This window comes from Corylus avellana, chromosome 3 (genome assembly GCF_965113065.1).
Source record: "Corylus avellana chromosome 3, dhCorAvel1.hap1.2, whole genome shotgun sequence".
In the NCBI taxonomy this organism is placed as follows: domain Eukaryota; kingdom Viridiplantae; phylum Streptophyta; class Magnoliopsida; order Fagales; family Betulaceae; genus Corylus; species Corylus avellana.
In genome coordinates this window covers 36,226,815-36,249,554 of record NC_142492.1, presented here as the reverse complement: position 1 = coordinate 36,249,554, position 22,740 = coordinate 36,226,815, and the positions used below count along the sequence as shown (strand labels likewise).

Sequence of the window (22,740 nt, the reverse complement as noted above, 5' to 3'; positions counted from 1 at the left end):
ACATGACCATCCTCGAAAGAGCATTATGGGCTAAACGAGGACCATAATCTTCTTTCTTCGTTCTAGTTTGAGGTTTTCCTTTCTTTGGTTCCAGAAGTTTATTCTTGTTTGGAACTCTGTACTTCCAAAATAACAGCATTATCATGAAACCCAAAATCAAAAGAGCATTATCACAAGTTAGCTTGTAGTCATGGCCTCCACTTAATGCAAAAGAAAATCCTTATTAACTTGCCACAATTTAAAACAAAAATAATTCTTAGATACACAATGAACAATGCATTGCAGGCATAAACTCCATGTGTACATCAACAAAAACATGATAATTCCAACCATCAAGTGTAAAGACTTGAGATTCATTAGTAATGCAAGTCAAGTAAGAACTGCAGAATTCTGTCTAACGAACTAGTGTTATCTTAATTTAAGCATCAGTGTTGGGAACAATAATCTATAAACAATAAGAGGTCAGTTTCTTCTAGATTTCCGTGACCAAATTCTCTAATCTCCTACAGAGAAGTAGACTGATTTTTCTTATCATACATCTCCTTCAGAAGCTTCCCTCAGAAAGGCTGTGCTCAGCTTCGACTATCGGGGCTTGAAATGTCCTCTATTATGCCTTTCCCATCCACAGCATCAAAGAAGAAGAAATTTTTGAGGGGTTCCCCTTTGCCTGAGATCGCTTTGATAACTTCCTGAGAAGTTCATACGTAACTGTGTCAAGATGACGTACTAAATGCTCCAAAAACATAATAACAAAATGGTTGAACATGGCACCTGTCCAAGAATTCCTCCAATGACGGCACAAACTGGAGGGAATTCTCTTGTACCCGTTACTAGTCTTTCAAGAAGTGCATCAGGGATATGAGATTCGCTCAGTGACTGCAGGGTATTATTTAAGCAAGGGTTAGAAGATGAAAAACACTATTATTGAAACATAAGCAACAAATTCCAAGTAAATACATTTGCTTCACAAAGTTCCTTTTTCAGCTTCAGAACACCAGGAAGATCCGCAATTGAAACTTCTCCAGGACTACGCCCCTCAGCCTCCTCAAACCTTTCTATCACTGGAACAAGATTGTCGATAATTTAATTATTGTTCCATAAAATGCAAATGATTTGAAACCAATTAAACCCAATCTCAAAAAGTAAAAATGAAAATGGAAAAGGGATAGTAAACTTTTCACTGGAAAATGCCAAAAGCAACTCGTGTAATGGCAAAAGACAAGCTATAGCAGATAAATCGGTAGGATTTTGATAAGCAACACATTCTTCACCCCCACCCCTTTTTAACATAGAAGCTACAACACTATAATTTAGCAGACCTCTCATGGCGAAGTATAGCTTTGACACTTTCTTTGGAAGTGATCTCCAAGGTACTAAAATTGCTTCCTGCAATGAAAGAATTACACACACATTATTCTCAAAGAAAACAGCTCCAGGGTGCACATCAGCTGTAGTTAGACAAAAGCATGTGTTACACGCTGACGCATTTTATTCAATAAACTAATGCCAATCCAACTTCATGCAATGCAGTCCCTACTCCTGATAGGTACAGAGATCAAGCCTTTTCTTTAATGAAGCTTATAGAAACCAAAGCTGTTGCAATACAGATGTGCTGGCAAGGCACTCAAAAGGGAAGGTTGGGGTTAGGATTCATTTCTTTCAATAGACCCCATCCCCACCTCCAAACTAAATAAATGGGTAAATAAAGCTCGTAAGAGTAGTGGCTTGCAGAAGAAGTGTAACGTATGGAGTAATTAACTCAATGTCATTAGAAAGAACATTGACAAACCAAGTCGTACCTCAAAACTTGGATATTGCTGTTGGCATTCAATGGTCTCCTCAAGTTTTCTCTGCCAACAAATAAAAGCAACAGCAAATAGATAATTACTGCTTCTGTCATCGAGCATGATATCTGAATATGATAAAAAACCAAGATGTTTTCGAAGCTGATATGAATATTAGTCATAACTTCTTAATGCAAGAGGAAAAGCAGAAACATTCCAGAACCCTTAGATGAGCTACTAGCCATTCCAGAGCCGTAGCAGTTCAGTAGACTCTTGAGATTATTGCAGAGAATCACGTATCACTTTGCATTTAACTCTTAGGGCTTGACAAGACAAATTTTCAGCTGAGATATTGGTCACTAATTTAAAATATATGCAATCCACGTGCTAAAGCATTTTCACAATATAAATGCGGAATAATTTTCAAGAGAACTTTAACACGCTCACAGTGAGATTCCAATCGGTGACATGTCTCTAAGGGATAGTTCAATCAGCTAAAGATCACATCTCATGAATCAAAAGTCACTAGTTCGAATTTTTCATTTTCCCTCTCCTTGAGGACAAAAAATTACTTATCAAAAAAAAAAAAAAAAAAAAGGATGGTGATATAGAATGACTGCAATGTATAACATGAGGTAAATGTTTGGTTCAGTCCATTTAACCCTAATACTAACGTCATTTTTCATGCAAATCAAGCTTTCATAAAACACATAATGAACATGCATATTAAGGAAAAATTAACTAAATAATCCACCACCCTCTATGAAACAAAATTTGGTATTCGCTACGTCTTTCCATCATCTACTGACTGTTTGACATCTAATAGTGGCACAACAAAGTTTTCTTGATAAGTAAGTGACACAACAAAGTGCAGGTAACGTAACACAATCATAAGCTGAAAAGGACAAATCAGGGAACAAATAACCCCGACAACTGAGAAATCTGAACATTTAGATGTAGTAAGATAATCACTTTTGAATATCTATGGTGTATCAGATCTACAAAAATTTCACCACAGGAGTCTCTACAGTCGACTGCATAGAATGCTACATGCTTTGATAGCTTTCGGCATTTCTCACTGATCAATTTCTGCAGCCAAGAAAATTGAACATGTCAAAAGAAACTCATATAGAAAGTGAACTGTTTACAAGTTGTGACTATATATTAACGCAGACAAGTTTGTGCTGTACTTTTGTCGCAAAGGAGCAACAACTGACAACCACGACATCATATTTAGCAAGGAACTCCCCACCAAAGCTCGACACATCACCTGTAAGATTGAAAATTTGGATTTAATCAAAATCCTTTCTCATTTACTTGGCACTTACAAAAATAGATAATTCCTTAACTGAAATAACATAATGGTATCAGAATACGTAAAGTTTCTTAACATGGCTAGTTTTGACATAAAAATTATACCAATAAAAGCAATCTTCAACTATAACATTAGCAAGTTGAACAGAACAAAAGGGGTATACCTTTTTCTACCGAAACACGGACCATCGGATTGAAATCTTTCAAAGAGTCACAACAAAGCTCGGCAACTGTTTTCCCACCATACACATTCTCATCAGGAGGTATCAAAAAGTTTGCAGAAAGCGCTTCTTCTGTCACTACCCGGTCATCCACCAATGTCAAACTACTAACTCCTGCTAGAACAATGTTCTTGCAGAACTACCCACAAAAATATCAAAGATGGAGGATTCAATATACCAATTACATCAAAGAATGGGTTCAATGAAAATTACTAGAGAAATTCAGATTTACCTCAGCAACAGTCCCTTTCATTCCACATACTAAAATATGAGCTTTGCTCAGTCTAAACCAATAAAATAAAAAAGAAAAAAAGAAGAATTGGGATTAAACATTCCTAAATTGAAGATGATTAATAAGCAAAATTTATACTAACTCATGCATTTTACACATTACATTATTGAGTAGAAACAAAAGAAATTAGCATAGCTAAATTGGATTTGGACTAAAAGTCTAAAAATCATCTCAATGAAAAAGAGAACAAAAATTGAACTCACGCGCATATATATATAAATTTACCTTCTTTGGGCATCAGCACCCCAAACCCTAATCTGACGGTCGTAGAGAGCGGTCTCCTGCTCCGTTAACTCCTCACCATCCATTCCTAACTGCAAACTGCTTCACAAAGTCCCAAATTGAGAGAGAGAGAGGGAGGGAGCAAGAAATTGAGAGAGTGTGCGCGTGCGTGAAACCCTAGAAAGAACTCGAAGCGTTGCGTTTTGAATGAAAAGAAGAAGCAGATTTGCTTTTACATCCAAGCTCGAAGCGCTGCGTTTTGGGCCAAGTTTTCTCCAACCCAATTGTCCATGAAATTGACCCATAAGCCATATGGGTAGCCCAGGCATTTACTTAGTAGTCCAATAACTTTACTTTCTTGTTTTTCATTTTAATTTTTTTTTTTTAAATGACAAAAAGGTAGAACGAACAAAAAAGAAAAGAAAAGAGAGATTGAATTTGAGGTTGTCCTTCTCTTATCTTTTATTGTTCTTTTGGGGGTTTATAAGTGAAAAATAATGGAAACAAATGGTAAATTAAGAGGGAATATACTATAAAGATATTATATCTACATTTTTTTTTTGGATGCTTAGATGAAAATAAATAATTTAATTTAATTTAAATATTATATACTTCCATTTATTTCATTCATCCTCTATACTACAATTTTTACTATAATTTCATTACAAATCTATGTGAAAGTCCCCATGAATGCCATGTTAATCTAATTAGTTAGTGGCTGACTAATCAACTATACACTATTAATTAATTCACTAATTATAAATTATCTTGTCAATTTAATTGTTGAACAATGATAGAGATACTATAATTTTTACTTAGCTTCCTTACAAATTGGTGTAGCAATTCATATGACATTTATCACATCAGCTATTAAACAATTAAATTTATTAGCCAAATTTTGTTGCTTAATTTTCTTATCATTAAGATACTATTACGTGAATTTATAAAAAAAAAAATTGTAGTATTCTAAACATTTTTCTCAATTGTTTTGTAATTATCATAATAAGTGTTATATAAAATGCCATATTAATTTATAAGAAACTCATAATACTTTTTTTTTTTTTTTTTGACATGTCCACACAAGAGGGGGAGGGGGATTCGAACTAGTGACCTCCACTTCATTAAGTGTGATCTCAGCCGATTGAACTATCTCTTGGGGACGAAACTCATAATACTCAACTTAAAAAGTTTCCAAACACTAAAAAAAAAAAAAAAAAATCTCTCTTCCCCTTCCAAATTTCTTTCTTACCAAACAGGCTGTCAATCGTGGACAACTAAAAATAATTGTACTTACCTGGGACCTTATGTTGTTGTTGTCAGAGAACAATGACGAAATCCATGTGTTCCACAAATTTGTAATCCATGATGATATTTGTGTTTTTCTTACTACACAAAACGACCCATATATATATATATATGAGACTTTAAACTTACCTAGAAAACATTGAAAAAACCTGGCTCTTTGCCTCCTGGACGATCCACAATACTTCCTTTACTCCTGCACCACCAACTTTTTTCCAGTAAAAGCCACCGACAATAATACTCCCATAGAAAAAGTAATTTCAACCAACAATCTGGGTACTTGCATTACACTCACATGTTCTGAATATATATATATATATCAGTTTAAGATATTGGATTGAAAGAATTTCCTTCGATAAAAATTTTTGTCGGTAGAAAGTGATGGCAGAATTACCTGGATCTTGATGTTTATGTTGCTTTGCATTTCCTGTCATGGTCATAAAGTAGTGCATGATCTTGGATGACTATGAACTTGTTGGGTGTCCTTTCCCTCTTTGCAAGGTTCAATCAGAAAAATACTTGGTGATGGTGGGTACTATTGAAAAGCCTAGGGGTCGGTTTTAGAGTTGAGAAGTGCAACAGACAGTCTTTTAAGGAAGCTTCTTAGGAATTTATTCAAAGGATGTGGCTCCTCATTATAAAAGTAGTTCTTTCATGTGTATGCAACTCATGGAATTTTAAAGAAAAGTACGTGACCCAATCCAATGTTTGGCAAAACAACTCAAAAACAATAAAAATAAATTATTGTTGAAAATAATTTCACTCTAGCCCACATGATATATTATGAGCCTAAGCCCATCAAAAAAATAATGCGCCACAACTTTCAGCACTTATAGGATAAGTTAAAGTAGAAAACCTAATCCTAGACTACAAATAGGCTCATATACCAAGTATAAACCCTAGACTCAATTATTGAATATTGGGCAAACTTTTCTCAAATGAACTAACTTAAGCATTGGAGTGAGACCTGCCGGCACCCCACCGGCGAGGATTCCAAAGATTGAAGATCATGGACACCGTCTCGAAAAACACAAAGAGCATGTAGATCTCATCAATCGGAGACTGTTAGACCAAAAAATATCTTAACAATTACCGTCCGATGGAGGGCTGAACATAAATTTCTTCTGAATTAGATTCAATAAATTTTTTTTTTTTAATTCAATCTATAAAACTACTTTATATCTTTTAGCACGAGAAAGTTACATGATTTTTTGGTGAAATTATTAATAAAAAAAAAAAAAAAAAAAGTGTTTTTATAGACCGAGCCGTAAGAAATTCATATCCTAAAGGGTTATCTGTTGTACGTACATCCATGAAACCGAACTTTGATGTTATAATTAGAGACAATGTCTCTCCATGTGTATTGGTGTACGTTCAAATTAAGATGGCCTATCATTTTGGCAAGTACACTTACAAAGGTCAACTCCCTTGTGGTTTGAATATGGGTGAAGCTTCAGCAACCATGCTTGCAGTTGCAGACTTGCAGTATCTTTAGACTTTAATCTTTGGTTTCAAGATTGACAACATCTTCTTTGAAGGTGACTCTTCTTTGGTCCTTGTCTTTACCCCTCCAGCACACCCACTTTACTTCAGACTATTTTTTTTTTTCATTTTATTTCAGTGTTTGATTTATATTTCTTATATATATATGTATATATAGGAAGTATTTTTTAGTGTTTAGTGTCACATAAAATCATTTTTTTTAATATATTTTTATTCAATTATTTTTCAATGGAAAATATTTTTCATCAAACAAACTAATTAATCATAGTGTTATCATCCGAACCTAAACATTCGAGCTCACAATTTAACTAAATGACCAGCTTTAATTGAGTTTTTTTAGTAGAATTTTCCCTTTTATTTTTTTTTAATATTTTTTTTTTAAAATCTTCCTCTTGAATCTGCAGTGAATCATTGAAAACTTGATCGGGGGTCGCTATCATTGCCAGTTTTCTTTTTCTTCAATAACTGCACGTGGTATTGTTTTTTGGACATCTAAGTACTGCATATAGTTCAATTTTGTCAGCCACAAAAATAATAATAATAAAGTAAAATAAAAATCAATTTTGTCATATTATGTTGTTGTACTGGTGGGAGAATTAAATATAATAAGTAATAAGTATAGATTTTTTTTTTTTTTTTTTTGAAAGGACTAATAAGTATAGATGGTCTTACAAAAAAAAAAAAAAAAAAAAGTATAGATGGAATTGGTATAAATGACTATATTTGCTAATTGTATAAATTTTCTAAATGACTTAGCATGGTAACCATTTAAATTACATTATATGTTTTAAAAATACAAGAGATGGAATTATAAGATCTTAGTTAGATATGGGTAAAATTATTTTCGTTAATTTTAAACTAAAATGATGGTTAATGGATATATTACATGTGCCACATGATTTTGCTTTATCGTGTGGATATATTAGGGTGGATTTTTTAAAATAACTTTAATTTTTTTTTTTTTTTTTAAAAAAAAAGTTACTATTTTGAAGAATCTTTTAGCTTTTATTTGATAACATTTTTTCATTTCAAAATAAAAACCTTAACAAACAACTCAAAATACAATACACTCGTAAAAACACTTTCATTTTTATTTAACACTTTTGAAACAAAATAAAAAATAAAAAAACAGACACAATCTAAAAAGGTATTTAACAAATCAAGCCAAATTAGAGTTGTATGATGTATTTATTTATTAAAAAAAGAAAAAGAAAAAAAAAAAACAAAAGGAAAGAAAACAAAAAGAAAAAAACAAACAATGGGATTGTTTATTCATAAATCTTAATATTGTTATCTGTCGCAAGCAGCCTTTCTTTGATGAGCATCTGTCCCAAGCAGCTTTTTTTTGCTAAGCATTTGTCCCAAGCAGCTAACAGTAGGAATCAAGAGACTAACAACAAGATAATCAGAGTACATTATGGGGCCCCTGGAGAAATAATGATTAGGGTGGGCATACTCTCCAGCAAAAGTCTTAGGCAAGTAATTAGATTCCCCATTCAAATTGAGCTTTAAAATTTTCTAGTGTTGCTTCCCACTCTCTTCCAAAGGAGCGTGGGCTATGCAAAATCCAAGCTGTGTGCAAAAGAAACCTAAAAGAAAGACATGCCATGAAATGTGAAACACAATGCCACATGCCTTGCCTCAAGCATCCATCCTTGTACTTCTTTTTCTTGGCTCACAAAAGTTGAAAGCTACAAACTAGCTGTCTCTATTATGCTTCCTTTCTCAACCAACACATTTCAAACAAACCCTAAAAATGGAAAAAAATAATAATAAATAAGAAAATACTAAAAAAATTGTAGTGAACTTTGAAAACCCAACAAATCTAGCTCTTTTTAGCCCTCATTGAAGCTTACCCAGGTTCTCTATTCTTCTCTCTCAATATTCTATCCCTCAACTGCAATACATTATCCATTATCTTTCTGTGTACAGACCTCCAGTTGCATTTTGCTAGCAGGTACAGTACTGGGTGATCCTCCTTAACCTACCCCCCCCACCCCAGCTTTTACTAGCCACTTTATTGGTTTTGTATTGCAATCCTTGTCAGGGAATGAGTGGCTGGAAAGAGCAAACCATTCTTCTTTCTTTTGCTGTAATTGTCTGTAAGTACTCTCCCACCTCTTTTCTTTTGTTTCTTTATTTGTTTTATTACTTGTTTATTTCCGGTCAGTACCTTTCTCATTTGTAGCTTCCAAAGTCCTTGGAAGTCTCTGCTACTTCCCTGCTTAGCAATTTTTTTTTTCTTCCTTTTTTAATGTTAAAAACGTAACTTTCTGGTTTGGTTTCTTATATTATTACTATTTTTGCCTTTTATTTCAAGAAAATTTTGTGATGTAGTTTGAAGATTCCTATTGAGGATTTTTGGCTTTGCCGCTTTATTTATAGTTATTTTTATTTTGAACTTTCTACTGCTGCTTTGTTTTAAATTTGACAATTTCAAGCTACCCAGCAAAGCTTTATGTGAATTAATTGTTGTTATAATTTTTTTTTTTTAATTATTGTTTGGGTTTTGAAAGTAGTGATTACTCCCACAGACTTTGCAATTCTTAACTTGTTGCTTTTGTTTTGATTTGATGCTGTTATGAAATAACCTCTCTTTAAGGGTGACTCAATTCCATAGTGAAAAGAGAAGCTTTAAAAGATCGGGATTGATAAGGTGTGTGGAAAAAGCAGAAGAAATCTAGAAGTGAAGAGTTTGTATGGACTGGCACTTGAAAGCACCTTCTTGGGATTTGACAGAATTAGAACAAGAAGCCTTTCCCAACATAGAAACAGTTGGTGGGTCAAGTAGCCTTAGAGATCTTAGGACCAATAAAGGGGATTTTTCAGTTGATTTGAAGCTTGGTCAGTTGGGTAATTCAGGCCCTGAATCTGTGAATAAATGGAAGGATCCTGGAGTCTCAAAAATGGCATCATCGCCTTCTGGGTCATCAAAGAGGGCCAGAGCAGCCAATAATGGAACTCAGCCAGTTTCATGCCTAGTTGATGGGTGCACTTCAGACCTTAGTAATTGTAGGGACTACCATAAGCGTCACAAGGTCTGCGAGCTCCATTCGAAGACTCCACAAGTAACCATTTGCGGCCAGAAGCAACGGTTCTGCCAGCAGTGCAGCAGGTATTATTTGAATGATGGTAATTGTGGTTTCCAGCTTGTGTAAGTCACATCAGCTGTGCTGTTGATTACTTGAATTTTGCCATAGGATTTTGTAGTCCTTTAGCTTATGTAATAATAATCTGCTATTTCTCAATTGTATTTCCATCTTTTGTGGTAGCTTATTTTTGGTCCTTGTCTATCATTCGGATTTACTTCGATTCAAAGCGTCTGAACTAATGTAGTGGTCTCTCTTGCCATGAGGGATCTCTGGTGTTCCTTCTTTTTTAAGGGGCATAATCTTAAGCAGCCAGATTTTGGTAGAGGCATTCATTCTGTGTACAATTGCTTGATTTGGAGTAGCTTAGTATACAGAGAGCGTTAAGTAATAAAGAGAAATGTATGATATCATATGAAAGAGTGAACTATTGAGGAACTGAAATTCTGTATTTGAATGCCATGTCTATGAGCATCTCACATGTCCTTGAAGTCCTTCTAAATATAAACTATTTTTTAGTTTTATATTCTCAATAGTAGAGGAAATGGCAACGGATTCTTCCTCACATTGTTCTTCATAAGATCTTTGCTGATGACTAGCCTGGATTCTTCCTCATATTGTTCTTCTCATGTAAATATGATGCATTTTCAATTTTGATTTTACTGATATCTCTATAAAAGTTTGCTTCTTCATTTCATGTGCATAGAATTCGATTTGCGTCGAGCCTGATTGACATGACTCTTTTTCCTGCTATGATGGGGGTCAATTCAATTAGGTGGTCGGTTTGGAAACAATTCACCAGGGTATTGGTAATGCATCAATCATACCAATCCAAGTGTAAACAAGCAAAAAAAGTGCATTGGTTTATACATTCCTCTTAGGTCTCAACTTTTTGACCAGTCACACGCCCTCATATGATAATATCATCAATCACCTCCAAAAGTTGATTCTGAAATAGCAGCCCTCCATCCGGAGTTGTGGAATATCAATTGCTTTTATACCGCACTGTTTCTTCCTGGCGAGCCTAGTTCCTCAACAGTTCTGTCACTCTTTTCATAGGTTCCATTCGCTGGACGAATTTGATGAAGGAAAGAGAAGCTGCAGAAAACGTCTTGATGGACACAATCGAAGGCGAAGGAAGCCTCAGCCAGAACCCCTCTCTCGATCTGGGAACTTTTTGTCCAATTACCAAGGTTAGATTTGACAATGACTGATTCAACTTATTGTCAGCTCTGAAGTAGGATGTGCATGCCTGCACGCATGCATACACACACACAAATTAAGCTTTAGGAAATGTTTCCTCAAACTCTTAATGTTGAAATCACTCAGCTGAGTGCTTCATTGTTTGCTCTAATTGATGGTAAGTTTTGATGATGTAGTGACCACCACAGTCATTTCTAGAGGCCTATTTCAATGTCTGGTATTTTCAATCTTTTTCCTGTACTGCTAGAGAAAATTATGATAACCAAAACAACTTTCCAACTCTGTAATCTCTCTTTTGAACTACTTCTAAATGGAAAGACTTTCCTTCTTTTGGAAACCATTTCAACTACAATTTTTCTTGAAAGAGTTGAATCCAACATGACCTACAAACTTACATGGATGTTTAGCATAAAACTTTAATATGTTTATAGTTAAATTCTCTTCAAAACCATCTTACAAACCCAGGTAGTTCTAATAATCCCCAAACTAATTCTGACTGGTTTTGAACAGTATCAGATTATGGCTTATTAGAAGCAGGCTCCATTTTAGGCAATAATGTTGTTGTGAAGAGCACCAAAAGACTGTAAATGCTCTTAACATTGTCAACTTCTTTCAGTAAATATATTTTCTAATTCTTTCAGGTACCCAATTGATGCCATTCTCTAGTTCACACGTCTATCCCTCCACCACTGTGGTGAACGCCGCCTGGGCTGGCGTTCTCAATTCTGCAGCAGATGCTAGGCTTCATAACCAGCAGCAACAATTACAATTAATGGATGAACAGAAACTGTTTCTCCGATCCTCCCCGAGCACGAGCAGCTTTATTGGAGGGAAGCAACTCTCATTCTTGCAAGGCGGCAGCACCGCACTCAACAACCAATCATCCCTTGAAGCTCCTGTCTGCCGGCCACTTCTAAGGACCATTGCTTTGACAGAAAGTGGTGGGGCTAGGACTAAAATGTATTGTGACAGGTTAACGAGTCGAGTCCAGGACTCGGATTGTGCTCTCTCTCTTCTGTCATCACCTCAGTCACAGACATCCAGGCTCGATTTTACCCACATAGCTCATCCTAATTCACTCTCCCTGGTGCAGCCATTAGGTCCAAGCCTACATGGTAACAGCTTAGAGCCAATGGATTCAGTTCTGGTTTCCAGTGGCAGTGACAGCAACGTCCATTGCCAGGCGATGTTTCACATGGGGTCTGATGGATCACAGGCAAACGGAACCCCTCAAACACTTCCCTTTCATTGGGAGTAAAGAGATAATACTTGAGTTTTACCTTGTTGAGCAATGATTCTGGATTCTCTTGTTGACCATCTGTTGGAATTCTTTTCTTTCTAAAGCTAAGATGTTTGTTTATTAAATTTCTCTCTTTCATTTACGTTAGTATACAATCCTCTTGTTTCTGACAGTTTCCGCCCTGTGATGTTATAATGATTTTAAGGAAAACTCTCAAGTTTCCTTTCCCTTTTAGTTCTGTCTTCAGCCCTCCATGAAAGCAACATATTTGACAAAACCCTGTTAGTTTGCACTTCTACATTTTCCTAATCCCGCATAACTTGGGATACTATAGCTTTTACTATAATTTTTTTACAAACTTATGTTGCAATCAAAAAATTAAGCGACAAAATTTGATAGGATATATGATCTGTCACGTTAGTTTGTAAAGAACTTGTAGTAAATTGTGTAATACCCTAATAGCACTCGAAAACTTAAAATCTTTCAGTATGGATTTAACTAAGTGCTTTGATATAATACGAAAACATAAATACTTTCACCACAGTGTTGATTCCGATGCAATTATCATACTATCAATAGTACATGGACATGGAATTGTGATAGGCAAAAGAAGATTGCAAGTACAAAAGCATATAAACTTGATTTTGTTGAGCTATTTGTTAACAGAAGATGATCCAAGGGCTGCTAGATCCTGATGCATGAACTTTGTGTGATATTTGTCTGATATGTGGCATTATTCTTTCTCAAAAGAAAATTCCAATTATGTTGTGTTTTGAACCACCCTATAGGTATAATAGTTTTGAAACTTTTAGATGTGTTATTCTTTGGTGATGTGAAACTTCTCTTCTAGGATGCTTAGCAAGCATGTTGTTCATCGAACCATGATCCTCCAGAGCACTTTTTAACTCTCTTCCAGCCCTTCAAAGTGGGTATATATATGCCATAATCACATTCATGTGGTAGTCCTTTCTGATGTGCTATCTTATTCTCACTCCATCTTTGTTTCTAGCATTTCTTAGCCTCAATCTAAGGACATTAAGGAGACTTATCCATGTTTTGAATTGCAGCTTAGAGAAAGTTCTTCTAATTCTTAAGTCACCATGAAAGTATATGCAATGGAAAAATGGTTAAATTGTTCTCTTAGCCACCATGAAGTTAAGGGTCATTTTGGCAAATCATTTTGCCTTAGATACTGTAGCTGACGTGGATTGATATGGACCATGTGGTATAAAGTTTTGAAATTTTTTTTATTAAAAAGTGAAAAAAATTTGTTTTACAGTGATTTTTTTTTTATCTGATAAGTAATAAAAAGTGAATAATGTGATATAAAAAGTAAAAAAATTGCAAAATGGTTTGCCAAATGAATCATGTTGTTGGTGACTTTAAGTACTTGTTGGAAAAATTGAAACTACCAATTTAACAAAATTTTCGATTCTATTGTGATGTTTTTCCAATCCTCCCGTAGTCGTCCACAAAGTCGGCCGGTATTCCATAAGCAAGCATTCTAAGAGTATATTTGGTAAAAAATATCAAAAATTACTTATTCCAATTTTTTACTCTTAAAATGACCAAAACTCAAACTTAAAAATGAATTCTTTTTTTTTTTTTTTTTTTTTTTTTTTTTTTTTAAAAAAAAAAGCAAATAGCCAATACGATATCCCATTATCCCCGCCCGTAATCCATGCAAAAGGGCGAATAGCGGACACCTGAACACCCGATTACGCTAACCCGCTTACCAAACTGACCGCTTGTTTGGTTTGTACTTTGGAAAGTAGTTGCCTAGTTGGAAAACCCAAGAGCACACAAGGAAGCGGTTCAGAGAAAAAAAGCACGCAAGGAAGCAATGGACGACGAATCCAAGGCCAAGAGCGAGCCCAAGACGGTGCGCAAAGGGCTGGCCCTGATCAACGATGACCTTCTCCACAACATTCTCTTGAGGCTAACGGCCACATCTTTCGCATCCGCGGCGTGCGTTAGCAAATCCTGGAACCTTCTCTGCAATCGCATCCTCTCTCGCCCGAAGCTCGCCTCTGCTCTCTCTCTCAACCCCTCGCAACATGTAAAGTTACCTTTCTACGACTTTGCCTCCTATTTCGTAAACCCTCCCTTTTTCTCACTCCTCTTACATGAAAATGAGAAATTGTGTGTATGTACAATGAGCTTTTGATAATATGTAAGAATTTTGGAATTTATTGATTAAGCTGAAAGTGATTGAATTAGGTTTAACTATAATTTTTATGTCGCTCGCTGAATTCTATATAATTTGCCTGAAATTTGTGAATTTTATGTTCGAGATTAATAGATTGCCGTACAAGAGGTTCTTGAAAAGGTGCTGTCGGAGCCAATTCGGCCGCATTTCGCTGTTGCAAACATCGGCAGTGGGTTCAGCTTGATTGGGGCTTTTCGGCTTGTATGCATTCATAGTTTCAGTAATTTTTTAAAATATTGTGCTGTTATTATTATTTATTGAACTCTAATTAATTGTTTGTAATGCAGATAACGAAAAGATTGGGGTCTGGTACTCCGTTTATTATTTCTACTGCTAGTGGAATTATTGGAAGAGATGCTCTTACCAATGAACTTAAGGAGGTTTGAGTCTCTCCATTTGTTTTTTGGTTTATATTTATTATTGGTAACTGGTAAGTTGCCATTTTGACAATTAAAAAATATGTTGATGTAGGTTAAGTGGGGAGATATTGGTGGTGATTCAGACGATGAAGGTGGCTATTTTCCCGTTGAAGTTATAAACAATGGCATTGTTTTGACCGTTGGTTTTGTACCAGGATTGAAAGTTGATGCTATCCCGCTTTTACGATCAGTAAAGGTGAAATTGTTTGGCACTGAAACATCAAATGCGGATTTTCTCTAGTAGGGATTTTGTTACTCATTAAAAATGCTGATTTTCTCTTAACATGAGGGGCTTTATTATGGAAATATTGTTATGTTAAAACTATGAATGTATCTCAAATGGATTGAGGTCCTTGTAATTCAATGATTGAGGCCGTTTCTTCAAAGTGAACAACTTGGATTAAGCCCTCTTAGTAATAATAATAATAATACATCAAAAGAAGTTAATCAAAAGAAGTTAACGGGTGGTCGGCCACTCCCTATTGGGGTGGGCCTCAACATGGCTATTCTAGGCTGTTAATTTTGAATGAATGACCCGGATCATTGGAATTGCAAGGGAGCTCACTCCATCTCAAATGCCCAGCATAGATAGATATGAAAATGGTGCAAGATCACAGGGATATGATGTTCATTTTTTGGGACAAAATTGGGAAAGTGAACAAGTATATCGTTTCAGATTACTTTAAGATTTGTTGGCTTATGATGTATACTCTTTGTCTTGAAGGACATTTGTTGTAATTTGTGTGAGCTTTTGTGTAGTTTGAATTATTTAAGGATGTTGACATTATGAAATTTTTCACTGATATCAGGAACCTCGAGTTCATATGCGTGACAAGTTTGTGATGGATATTAAGAACTACACAGCCTCTGTTTCGGGTTGCACATCCCCCGTTGGAATTATAATATTTGGAGTGAGTTAGTTTTTGGTAGCTTTCTCATCCTTCTATATATTAGAGCAGTTCATCCTGGTTGCATCGCTAACATGTGATGTGGATGATGTTACAGGAAGGGCTTGCCGACATGAAACCTGTCATCGATGTCTTGGGTGAGTATTAATCTGTATGAGAAATGGTAGGGAATGGAAGGCTACTGTTACAAGTGACTTGTGATAAACGATTATATGGCAAGCATGTGCTTGATCAGTTGATTATGGCTCATGTATTTGCAGATTATGCTATGCCAATGGAAACAGTCATTGTGGGTGATGAGAGAGGCCGCTTTCTATACAGAAGTTGGGATGAATCTAGAAATGTCTGTGGGAGTGCAAAATACATATCAGAAGCTGTAGCTCTAGTATTTGCAAGGGATAGTGACAAGTCTAGTGGTATTTATTTTTATGTTTATTTATATCGTACTATTCTTGTGTGTCCAATAAGAACTAACAAAACAGTTGCTAACATGCACACCTTATGTTTACAAGAGTGCTTTTGTAATTTACGTTATAATGACTTCTTATCCATAGATACACAATAGAATATGGTTAATATTGAGAAATAGAAATATAAGAATACATATTGTTAAAAGAGGGGAGGGGTGCTTGATGTAGCATGGCCATAGATCTTTTGTTTGGAATCCACTGTTTCACATTATATGCATCTTTTCTTTTGCTTATAGTTATGTTTTTTTTTAAAAAAAAAAAAAAATCACTTATCTCTTTTTTTTCTCTTTCTGCTATAAATGAGAAGTTACAGGAGATATTCAGTTCCATGTTGCATTGTCAAATGGTGTATCAGTGGTAGGTCCGATACACAAGGCAGTTTCTGTTAGAGCGAACAACCCTGATCGTACCACGTGGCTTACAGCTAAAAGGGAAGGACAATTTGAGATTCTTGATGGTCAAACGATGCTAACTGAAATCAACGATGAGGTACATTGTTACTTTCAAATAATAGATTTGTGGTTGAACCATAATTTTGCTTCCTATAGATTCTTATGTAATTCATAGGATCAAGAGATGATGAGCTTCAAATACTTCCGCTATTTTCCTTGTTAGTACTTAAAACAAACATAGAGGATATTTTTTTCGTTTAGATGCACTGAAATGCTTGGGAATGATTTGCTACAAAGCTCTCTTTTTTTAAAGGTTGTGATACATCATGAACTCATTGTCTCATGTATATTACTGGTTTTTTCAGTTATTCGTTTATATTGGTATAATAGAAGTGAACATGTTTCATGACTCGGACCGAAACCCACACCCACACACACAGAAAACTGGTTTCTTCAACTATTCATGTAGGCAGGTTATAATAGAAGCGTACATGTGTCATGGCCCAAGACACACACGAAGTTATTATAGAATTTAATAGTGTATTATATAGAAAAATGATTAAATTCGCCTTATGTCAGTTTTTTTTTTTTTTTTTTTGCCTCTTTCTATACCCTTGCTTCTTATAGAGTGAAATATGTTACAGTTGGAAAATCGTATTGAGTCTCCTGATCTGTATATCGGGGTTACGAAACGAAGAAAATGCAGTATTGGATCAGAGAAACCGAGGTTGATAACATCCTTGTCATATCACGGAGTTATAGGGTAACTATCTGAGATATCTTCTTAAATGAATAATTGTTATATTGGGGTTTCTTTTTCTACTCTTTGAATAGTAATTTTAGTTAACTAGTTCTTTGTTGCATTCCTTTTGTTTCCATAATAACATTTGAAGTTTTTTGGTTATCAACAGCGGAGATGAAGAGTACCTTTATGTGAATGGTGATAACATCAAGACTGGTGATTACTTTCAATTCTACCATTCAGATCCCAATGCTGCAATATCCTCATGCAGTGATGCCTCTGTAAACTTCAAAAATTTGAAGCTATATGAAAATGCCAATAACGGTCATGACATGAGGGCTGTTGCTGTTAACGTCGTAACGAAGGAAGTTTTTGGAGGGTTTATTTTCTCATGTAATGGCCGTGGCGAGTCCTTCTTTGGTCGCCGCAATGTTGATAGCACTCCATTTACGGAAAACTTTCCTAGGGTTCCATTGGCAGGCATATTTTGTGGAGGGGAAATTGGACGTGGCTCTTCAAGCCTAATGGGAGAAAGCCAAAGAGAGAGCTCTGCTCACTGCTGTCTGCATGTCTACAGCTCTGTTTATCTAGTGATGTCATCTACCTTATAGAATTAGATTTTGTGGATAGTTCATGCTTTCTATAGGGACTCAAATTATTTTCAAATTTTAGTTTGTGAACATACTTCATTTACCATTGAAGTCCGATTCATGTCTAGAAAAGTGAAAACTTTTGGAGCCTGTAGTTCTTGTTTTTATGAACAGTTTTTTTTTTTTTTTTGAAAGTTCAAAAAAAAAAAAAAAAACGAAAACAAAAACAAAAACAAAAATATGTTATGAAGCTTATGCTCAAAGTGTCACTTCGACTGCTTTCCCTATCATAATGGGAAACGGCATGGATTAAAGATTGAAACGGCATAAGATCAAAAGTATCTGAATTGCCGCTCTTTAAGACTTTCTGCATGAATATCCCGTTTGTTTTCAAGTTTCTTCAGTTGTAAGAATTGCTGCGGAGGCGGCGGCGGCTGCTGCAGCATTGATCGTGACTCTTGAGTTCTTCCAATCGTATGATAAACTTTAAAAAGTTACCAATAAACAAGTCAACAGCTTGAAAATTAAGGCAGCCTACTTTCCTCTCTTGGGTGGAACATCAACATATGCTAAAACCATGAAAATGATTTGTTTAGGACAAATTCTCAGACTTGGGAGTTGCTGCTTATAAACAATCATAGATAAGAGATCTATATACCCGAAGAGAAACACTACATGCTACACTCCTATCGTACTGGGTTAATGTGACAGTGTTCATTAGCCCATAATTTTATTTTATTATTATTTTTTTTTTCCGGATAATGAATGATCCAAAAACTAATAGATACCGTCACATCAGACATCAGGCTAGCTAGTGGAATGAGAATAGAATGAAAGGTGTAGAATATAACATTATTTATATCCAAATCTATGTATCAAACTCCAAACCATGAAATTCAGTGTTTGGTATGTATGAAGGAAACTAAAGTTAACTTTTAAGCAATTTTAGAAATCACATTTTTATTCTACAACTATCTCACAAAGCCGATGTAACAGTCTCAACCAACCCTTTAATTTTTTTTTAAAAAATAATGATTAATTCAAGAGTTAGAACTGTCACGCCAACATTATAAAATAATTATAAGATACAAATATGATTTTTAACATTAGCATCTAGCGCATTAAAGTAATATTCTCTTAAGATCATGATACACTATCATGTCAATTGATTTGGATCTCAACCGCCCAACCTATTAAGTCTTATGGTCGGAAAGCAGCTTCTCCTTCTTGACAACACAAGTCACTGACTCTCTTTCTTTCTTTTCATATTTGGAACAAGTTTGGATACTATATTAAACGAGGAGATGAGAATGCATCTAGATATCAGAGTCAAAACAATGGAGGGAAGAGATGATAAGTGATAATGTGATATAGGCAGGGGGCAAATACATTTTTGCCAGAAGCCCTTTGGCTAGTTATGAGGTACATACTTTAGCTTCTATGAATTTTTTTCTTTTTCACATTCCAAAGTTTGAAGTTGGGGAGGATCTGATGAACATATTGCTATAATGGTATAGATGCTACAACTAACTTGTGTGTTGTTGTGGATGGCTTCTATCTCAGCTTGGGAGATGGAAGTTGATGCCAACTTCAGGTAAAATTCACCCTTAAGAATTGGGTACTTAAGATCATAACATAGCACCACGCTCCGAAGCTAAAGAATATGACGACTGACTTTATTGACAGCATTTTAATCCAACTTATAAGTTGCCCCTTCGTGACTCCACTACAAAGCTACAACACATTCGATCTCATACTTGATGAAGTGCATCTAATCCCATACTTGACATCATGGCTGATTCTAATATCAAATGATATATAAATCACTCTTGAAAACCGACTTACAAAGATAAGATGTCCAAAAACTTGTATACACATAATTAAAATTATACTTAAGTCTAACAGTGTCATCTTTAAAGATGACATGGTCCAAATTCCTAGGTGTTGGCATCTGAGATCTTCATGAGAGTAGCTCTTGTTTCATCATCTCGGGGGGTGAACAAGGGGCATTTAGAAGCCCAAGCACTGACACAAAGCAAAAAGATAAGAAGCATCTAACCCATTAAAATAAAAAATTGAAGATCGACTTGTTACTCTTTAAAACATGAAGAGTGATAGAGAAAGTACTTTGCAATTGTACCTGTTTACCACCAAGTAGTCAATACAAAGGATCATAGTTTTTGTTTTCTATGCACCATGAAATAAGAAGAAAAAAAAAAAACCAGTGCCATGCCAAGTGGTCGTGAAGTTTGTATGATCATAAGTATGTTTGTTTTGGGGATATTTTTGTTTTTGGTTTAAAAAAGTGTTCTAATGTGTAACATAAAGATGAAAACATGTTTGTGGTTTGAAAAATATTTTATGGTTTGAGTTGTCTCTTAATATATTTATTTTTTAGAACAAAAAACAAAAAATTATTATTATTTTTTTAATTTCATCCCCCCACATCTGAATCCTAATTCCGCTCCCGATGATTGCAATAGTTTTCTTTGTAGAAAATTAATTGCACCAAGTCTAATTTTCAGACAAAAAAAAAAAAAAAAAAAACCCTTTTTGGGGTTGTTATTTTCTGGGGACCTTGCTCAAAGGAATTGGCCCAAGCTTTTCCTATAAATTATGCTAAGCTATGATATCAAGATATTCTGTATGGTGATCAATGATAATGATGACTCATAAAATCATATGGCAAGTTCAAGAGGCTATTAGATTTAGACCCATTTTCCTCTGAATCTCATTCTAATCACACTCTCAAACAAGAGTTATCAAAGAAATCAACATGGCACGAAATTAAGTTCATACATATAAATATGTAAGTAAATATGATATTGGCGCGGCTCAATCAGATTAAAGCACCCAAAACCCTTGGGAGATTTCATTTGATTGAGCCGTTCCAACATCGATCTCAGTTTTCTCCTTACTTACCCGCCAGGCGAGAAGATGAGATATGAATGGTTAAACCACCAATTATCCCAATAATCAACATGTTGATCACCCTCTATCATGTTGATGTTCAAACTTTTGTTACTCTCGCATGGCCATGAAAACAAATTGGAGGAGAAAAATGAAAAATCAGACCTACTAGATAGCAACTATTGGTATAGCAAGCGGTGGTGTGGGATGGATGAATATATATACTATGTATATAAGACAGAAAAGAGACGAAAGTGGGAGAAAATAGAGGGGTGATTAGAAAGAAAATTTTGGATGGTTGAGATGTCAAAATCTTTGCTTCAATGAGGAGAGATTATATTTATATAGTTTTGTGATTAGGTCTTCCGCAAGGCCTCATGGTGGTGGTTGATGACATTGTCAAATATTAATGCACGAGAACAATTCCCTTCCTCACAAGTATCTCCAACTTCATTTCTAGAAGGGTATTAAATTATTAAACACATTTATGCATAATTAGTGTTTAATTTTATTAACAATGATTGATTGATTATTTGACATTGATACATCAGTAAGGTGAGATAAAAGTGTGGTGTATAACATTACTCTATTGTTAAATTACCACTTATCTTAAAAGTTTAAGTTGATAGTGAATTTAATTATTCAAATTAATATTTTAACACTCTGATATCATATTGAATCACTACTTATTTCAAAAGTCTAAGACGAATTTAATTATTTAAATAATATTTTAACAATCATTGATGTAGAAACTAAGAAGATCGAGAGTAGAGAAAGGGGAAAAAGGAAATGAATTGAGTCACACAATTCAAAAAAGAAGGTTAATTTAGTAAAGTTTCATCACCATAAAGAAAAAAGAAAGAGAAAGATGAGTCATATCTTAAAAGAACAAAATACTACTAACTAATAAAACTAAAGTAAAATTACATAACCCAATAAACTCGTCATGTCCGGCATGAATTATCATCCTCGATAGCAAATTATTATTATTATTATAATCATATGCTAAGTCCGTATGGTATATTCGGCTTAATTAAGAAATGAAAAGACTTAGAGATAGAAGTATAGAACTACCAACCCACGAAGGCATGAATTGGCCTGTATTCCAGTTCATCAAAATTTAGTATATTTTGCCGCGTGACAGTGATGCTTACAGAGTGGGCTGATAGCATTTTCCACATCATATTGTGCCCCATAATAATTAGGGTTATAATAATAATAATAAAATAAAAATATATTACTAATAGGCTAGCTATTGCCTCTTCTGAATTGTCCTAAAAAAAATGTTGTTGTTTTTTTTTTTTTTTTTTTTTTCATATAAAGAGGGTCGTTGAAAAGCGTTTAAAATATGATATAATTAAGTCATAAAATGCTTTTAAAAAGAAATCCAACAGCTAATAGGGAGAAAATATTTTAAAATTACATAATAATTATTTCCTTAGATTGTGGGTGGGGGGAGGGATCTTAATGGTTCATCCATTTTCTCCACTAAAGACGCAAAGAACAATCTACCCACCTATGAGCAAATACCTAATTTTTGTCCTGTCTACTCCACCATATAGCCATAATTTAATTATGAAAAAAATTAAAAAAAATATGAATATATGTACCACTTTGAAAATAAATGAGTAGAAGCTCAGCCGTTTGGCCCTTCAGATTTGGCAAGCCATCAAAATCAACTTGATTTATATCCCTTACAACAAAGTTCTCCCTTGAGATAATATTAATTAAATAATTAATTCAATCATTTCATATCAACTTGAATTTTTTAGATAATTGACAATTTAATATAATTAGATGAACATAGATATGAAATATAATACATTTTGCATGCGGGAAAAATAAAATGTATAGACACAAAGTACAAACTAATTTATTTCCGCACTACTTTAGTTTGTTTTGGGTTTATTGTTGGGGAGCTCACCCCTTT

General features: G+C 34.6%; 3 protein-coding genes across 6 annotated transcripts; 2 read left to right on the top strand and 1 right to left on the bottom strand.

Moving 5' to 3' along the window:
• Positions 1–334: 334 nt before the first annotated feature.
• On the bottom strand, positions 335–4,044 carry LOC132176302 (SUMO-activating enzyme subunit 1B-1). Its single transcript, XM_059588469.2, has 10 exons — positions 3,837–4,044; positions 3,552–3,603; positions 3,263–3,458; positions 2,975–3,054; positions 2,757–2,873; positions 1,800–1,850; positions 1,320–1,386; positions 958–1,061; positions 772–876; positions 335–689 (listed from the first exon to the last, which is right to left on the bottom strand). Exons 1-10 carry the CDS (start codon positions 3,917–3,919, stop codon positions 573–575), a joined length of 972 nt encoding a protein of 323 aa, XP_059444452.2. The 5' UTR covers positions 3,920–4,044; the 3' UTR covers positions 335–572.
• Positions 4,045–8,278: 4,234 nt separating this feature from the next.
• On the top strand, positions 8,279–12,369 carry LOC132176678 (squamosa promoter-binding-like protein 13A). 3 transcript variants are annotated; one of them, XM_059588952.2, is made up of 5 exons: positions 8,279–8,595; positions 8,686–8,740; positions 9,259–9,753; positions 10,787–10,920; positions 11,572–12,369. In XM_059588952.2, the coding sequence occupies exons 3-5, from the start codon at positions 9,338–9,340 to the stop codon at positions 12,186–12,188; spliced, it is 1,167 nt and encodes a 388-aa protein (XP_059444935.1). In that variant the 5' UTR covers positions 8,279–8,595; positions 8,686–8,740; positions 9,259–9,337; the 3' UTR covers positions 12,189–12,369. The 3 variants fall into 3 exon arrangements, with proteins under 3 accessions (XP_059444935.1, XP_059444934.1, XP_059444933.1); XM_059588951.2 differs by having other exon boundaries at positions 9,241–9,753; XM_059588950.2 differs by having other exon boundaries at positions 8,279–8,740; positions 9,241–9,753.
• Positions 12,370–13,948: 1,579 nt separating this feature from the next.
• LOC132174690 (F-box/LRR protein) lies at positions 13,949–18,085 on the top strand. 2 transcript variants are annotated; one of them, XM_059586332.2, is made up of 10 exons: positions 13,950–14,229; positions 14,473–14,580; positions 14,667–14,759; positions 14,851–14,994; positions 15,608–15,709; positions 15,804–15,843; positions 15,967–16,122; positions 16,484–16,665; positions 17,213–17,331; positions 17,480–18,085. In XM_059586332.2, the coding sequence occupies exons 1-10, from the start codon at positions 14,014–14,016 to the stop codon at positions 17,919–17,921; spliced, it is 1,602 nt and encodes a 533-aa protein (XP_059442315.2). In that variant the 5' UTR covers positions 13,950–14,013; the 3' UTR covers positions 17,922–18,085. The 2 variants fall into 2 exon arrangements, with proteins under 2 accessions (XP_088370245.1, XP_059442315.2); XM_088514119.1 differs by lacking the exon at positions 17,213–17,331 and having other exon boundaries at positions 13,949–14,229; positions 17,480–17,611.
• Positions 18,086–22,740: the final 4,655 nt, after the last annotated feature.

Bases quoted from the DNA above. Each gene is read 5' to 3' on its own strand.
- LOC132176302 (XM_059588469.2), bottom strand. From the start codon at position 3,919: ATGGATGGTGAGGAGTTAACGGAGCAGGAGACCGCTCTCTACGACCGT. The intron at 3,459-3,551 runs GTAAATCTGAAT...TTTTGTGGGTAG, and splicing joins TGAAAGGGACTGTTGCTGAG to TTCTGCAAGAACATTGTTCT. The intron at 877-957 runs GTATTTACTTGG...AATACCCTGCAG, and splicing joins AGGAACTTTGTGAAGCAAAT to TCACTGAGCGAATCTCATAT.
- LOC132176678 (XM_059588952.2), top strand. From the start codon at position 9,338: ATGGACTGGCACTTGAAAGCACCTTCTTGGGATTTGACAGAATTAGAA. The intron at 9,754-10,786 runs GTATTATTTGAA...CTCTTTTCATAG, and splicing joins TTCTGCCAGCAGTGCAGCAG to GTTCCATTCGCTGGACGAAT. The intron at 10,921-11,571 runs GTTAGATTTGAC...TAATTCTTTCAG, and splicing joins CTTTTTGTCCAATTACCAAG to GTACCCAATTGATGCCATTC.
- LOC132174690 (XM_059586332.2), top strand. From the start codon at position 14,014: ATGGACGACGAATCCAAGGCCAAGAGCGAGCCCAAGACGGTGCGCAAA. The intron at 15,844-15,966 runs GTGAGTATTAAT...ATGTATTTGCAG, and splicing joins ACCTGTCATCGATGTCTTGG to ATTATGCTATGCCAATGGAA. The intron at 17,332-17,479 runs GTAACTATCTGA...GGTTATCAACAG, and splicing joins TCATATCACGGAGTTATAGG to CGGAGATGAAGAGTACCTTT.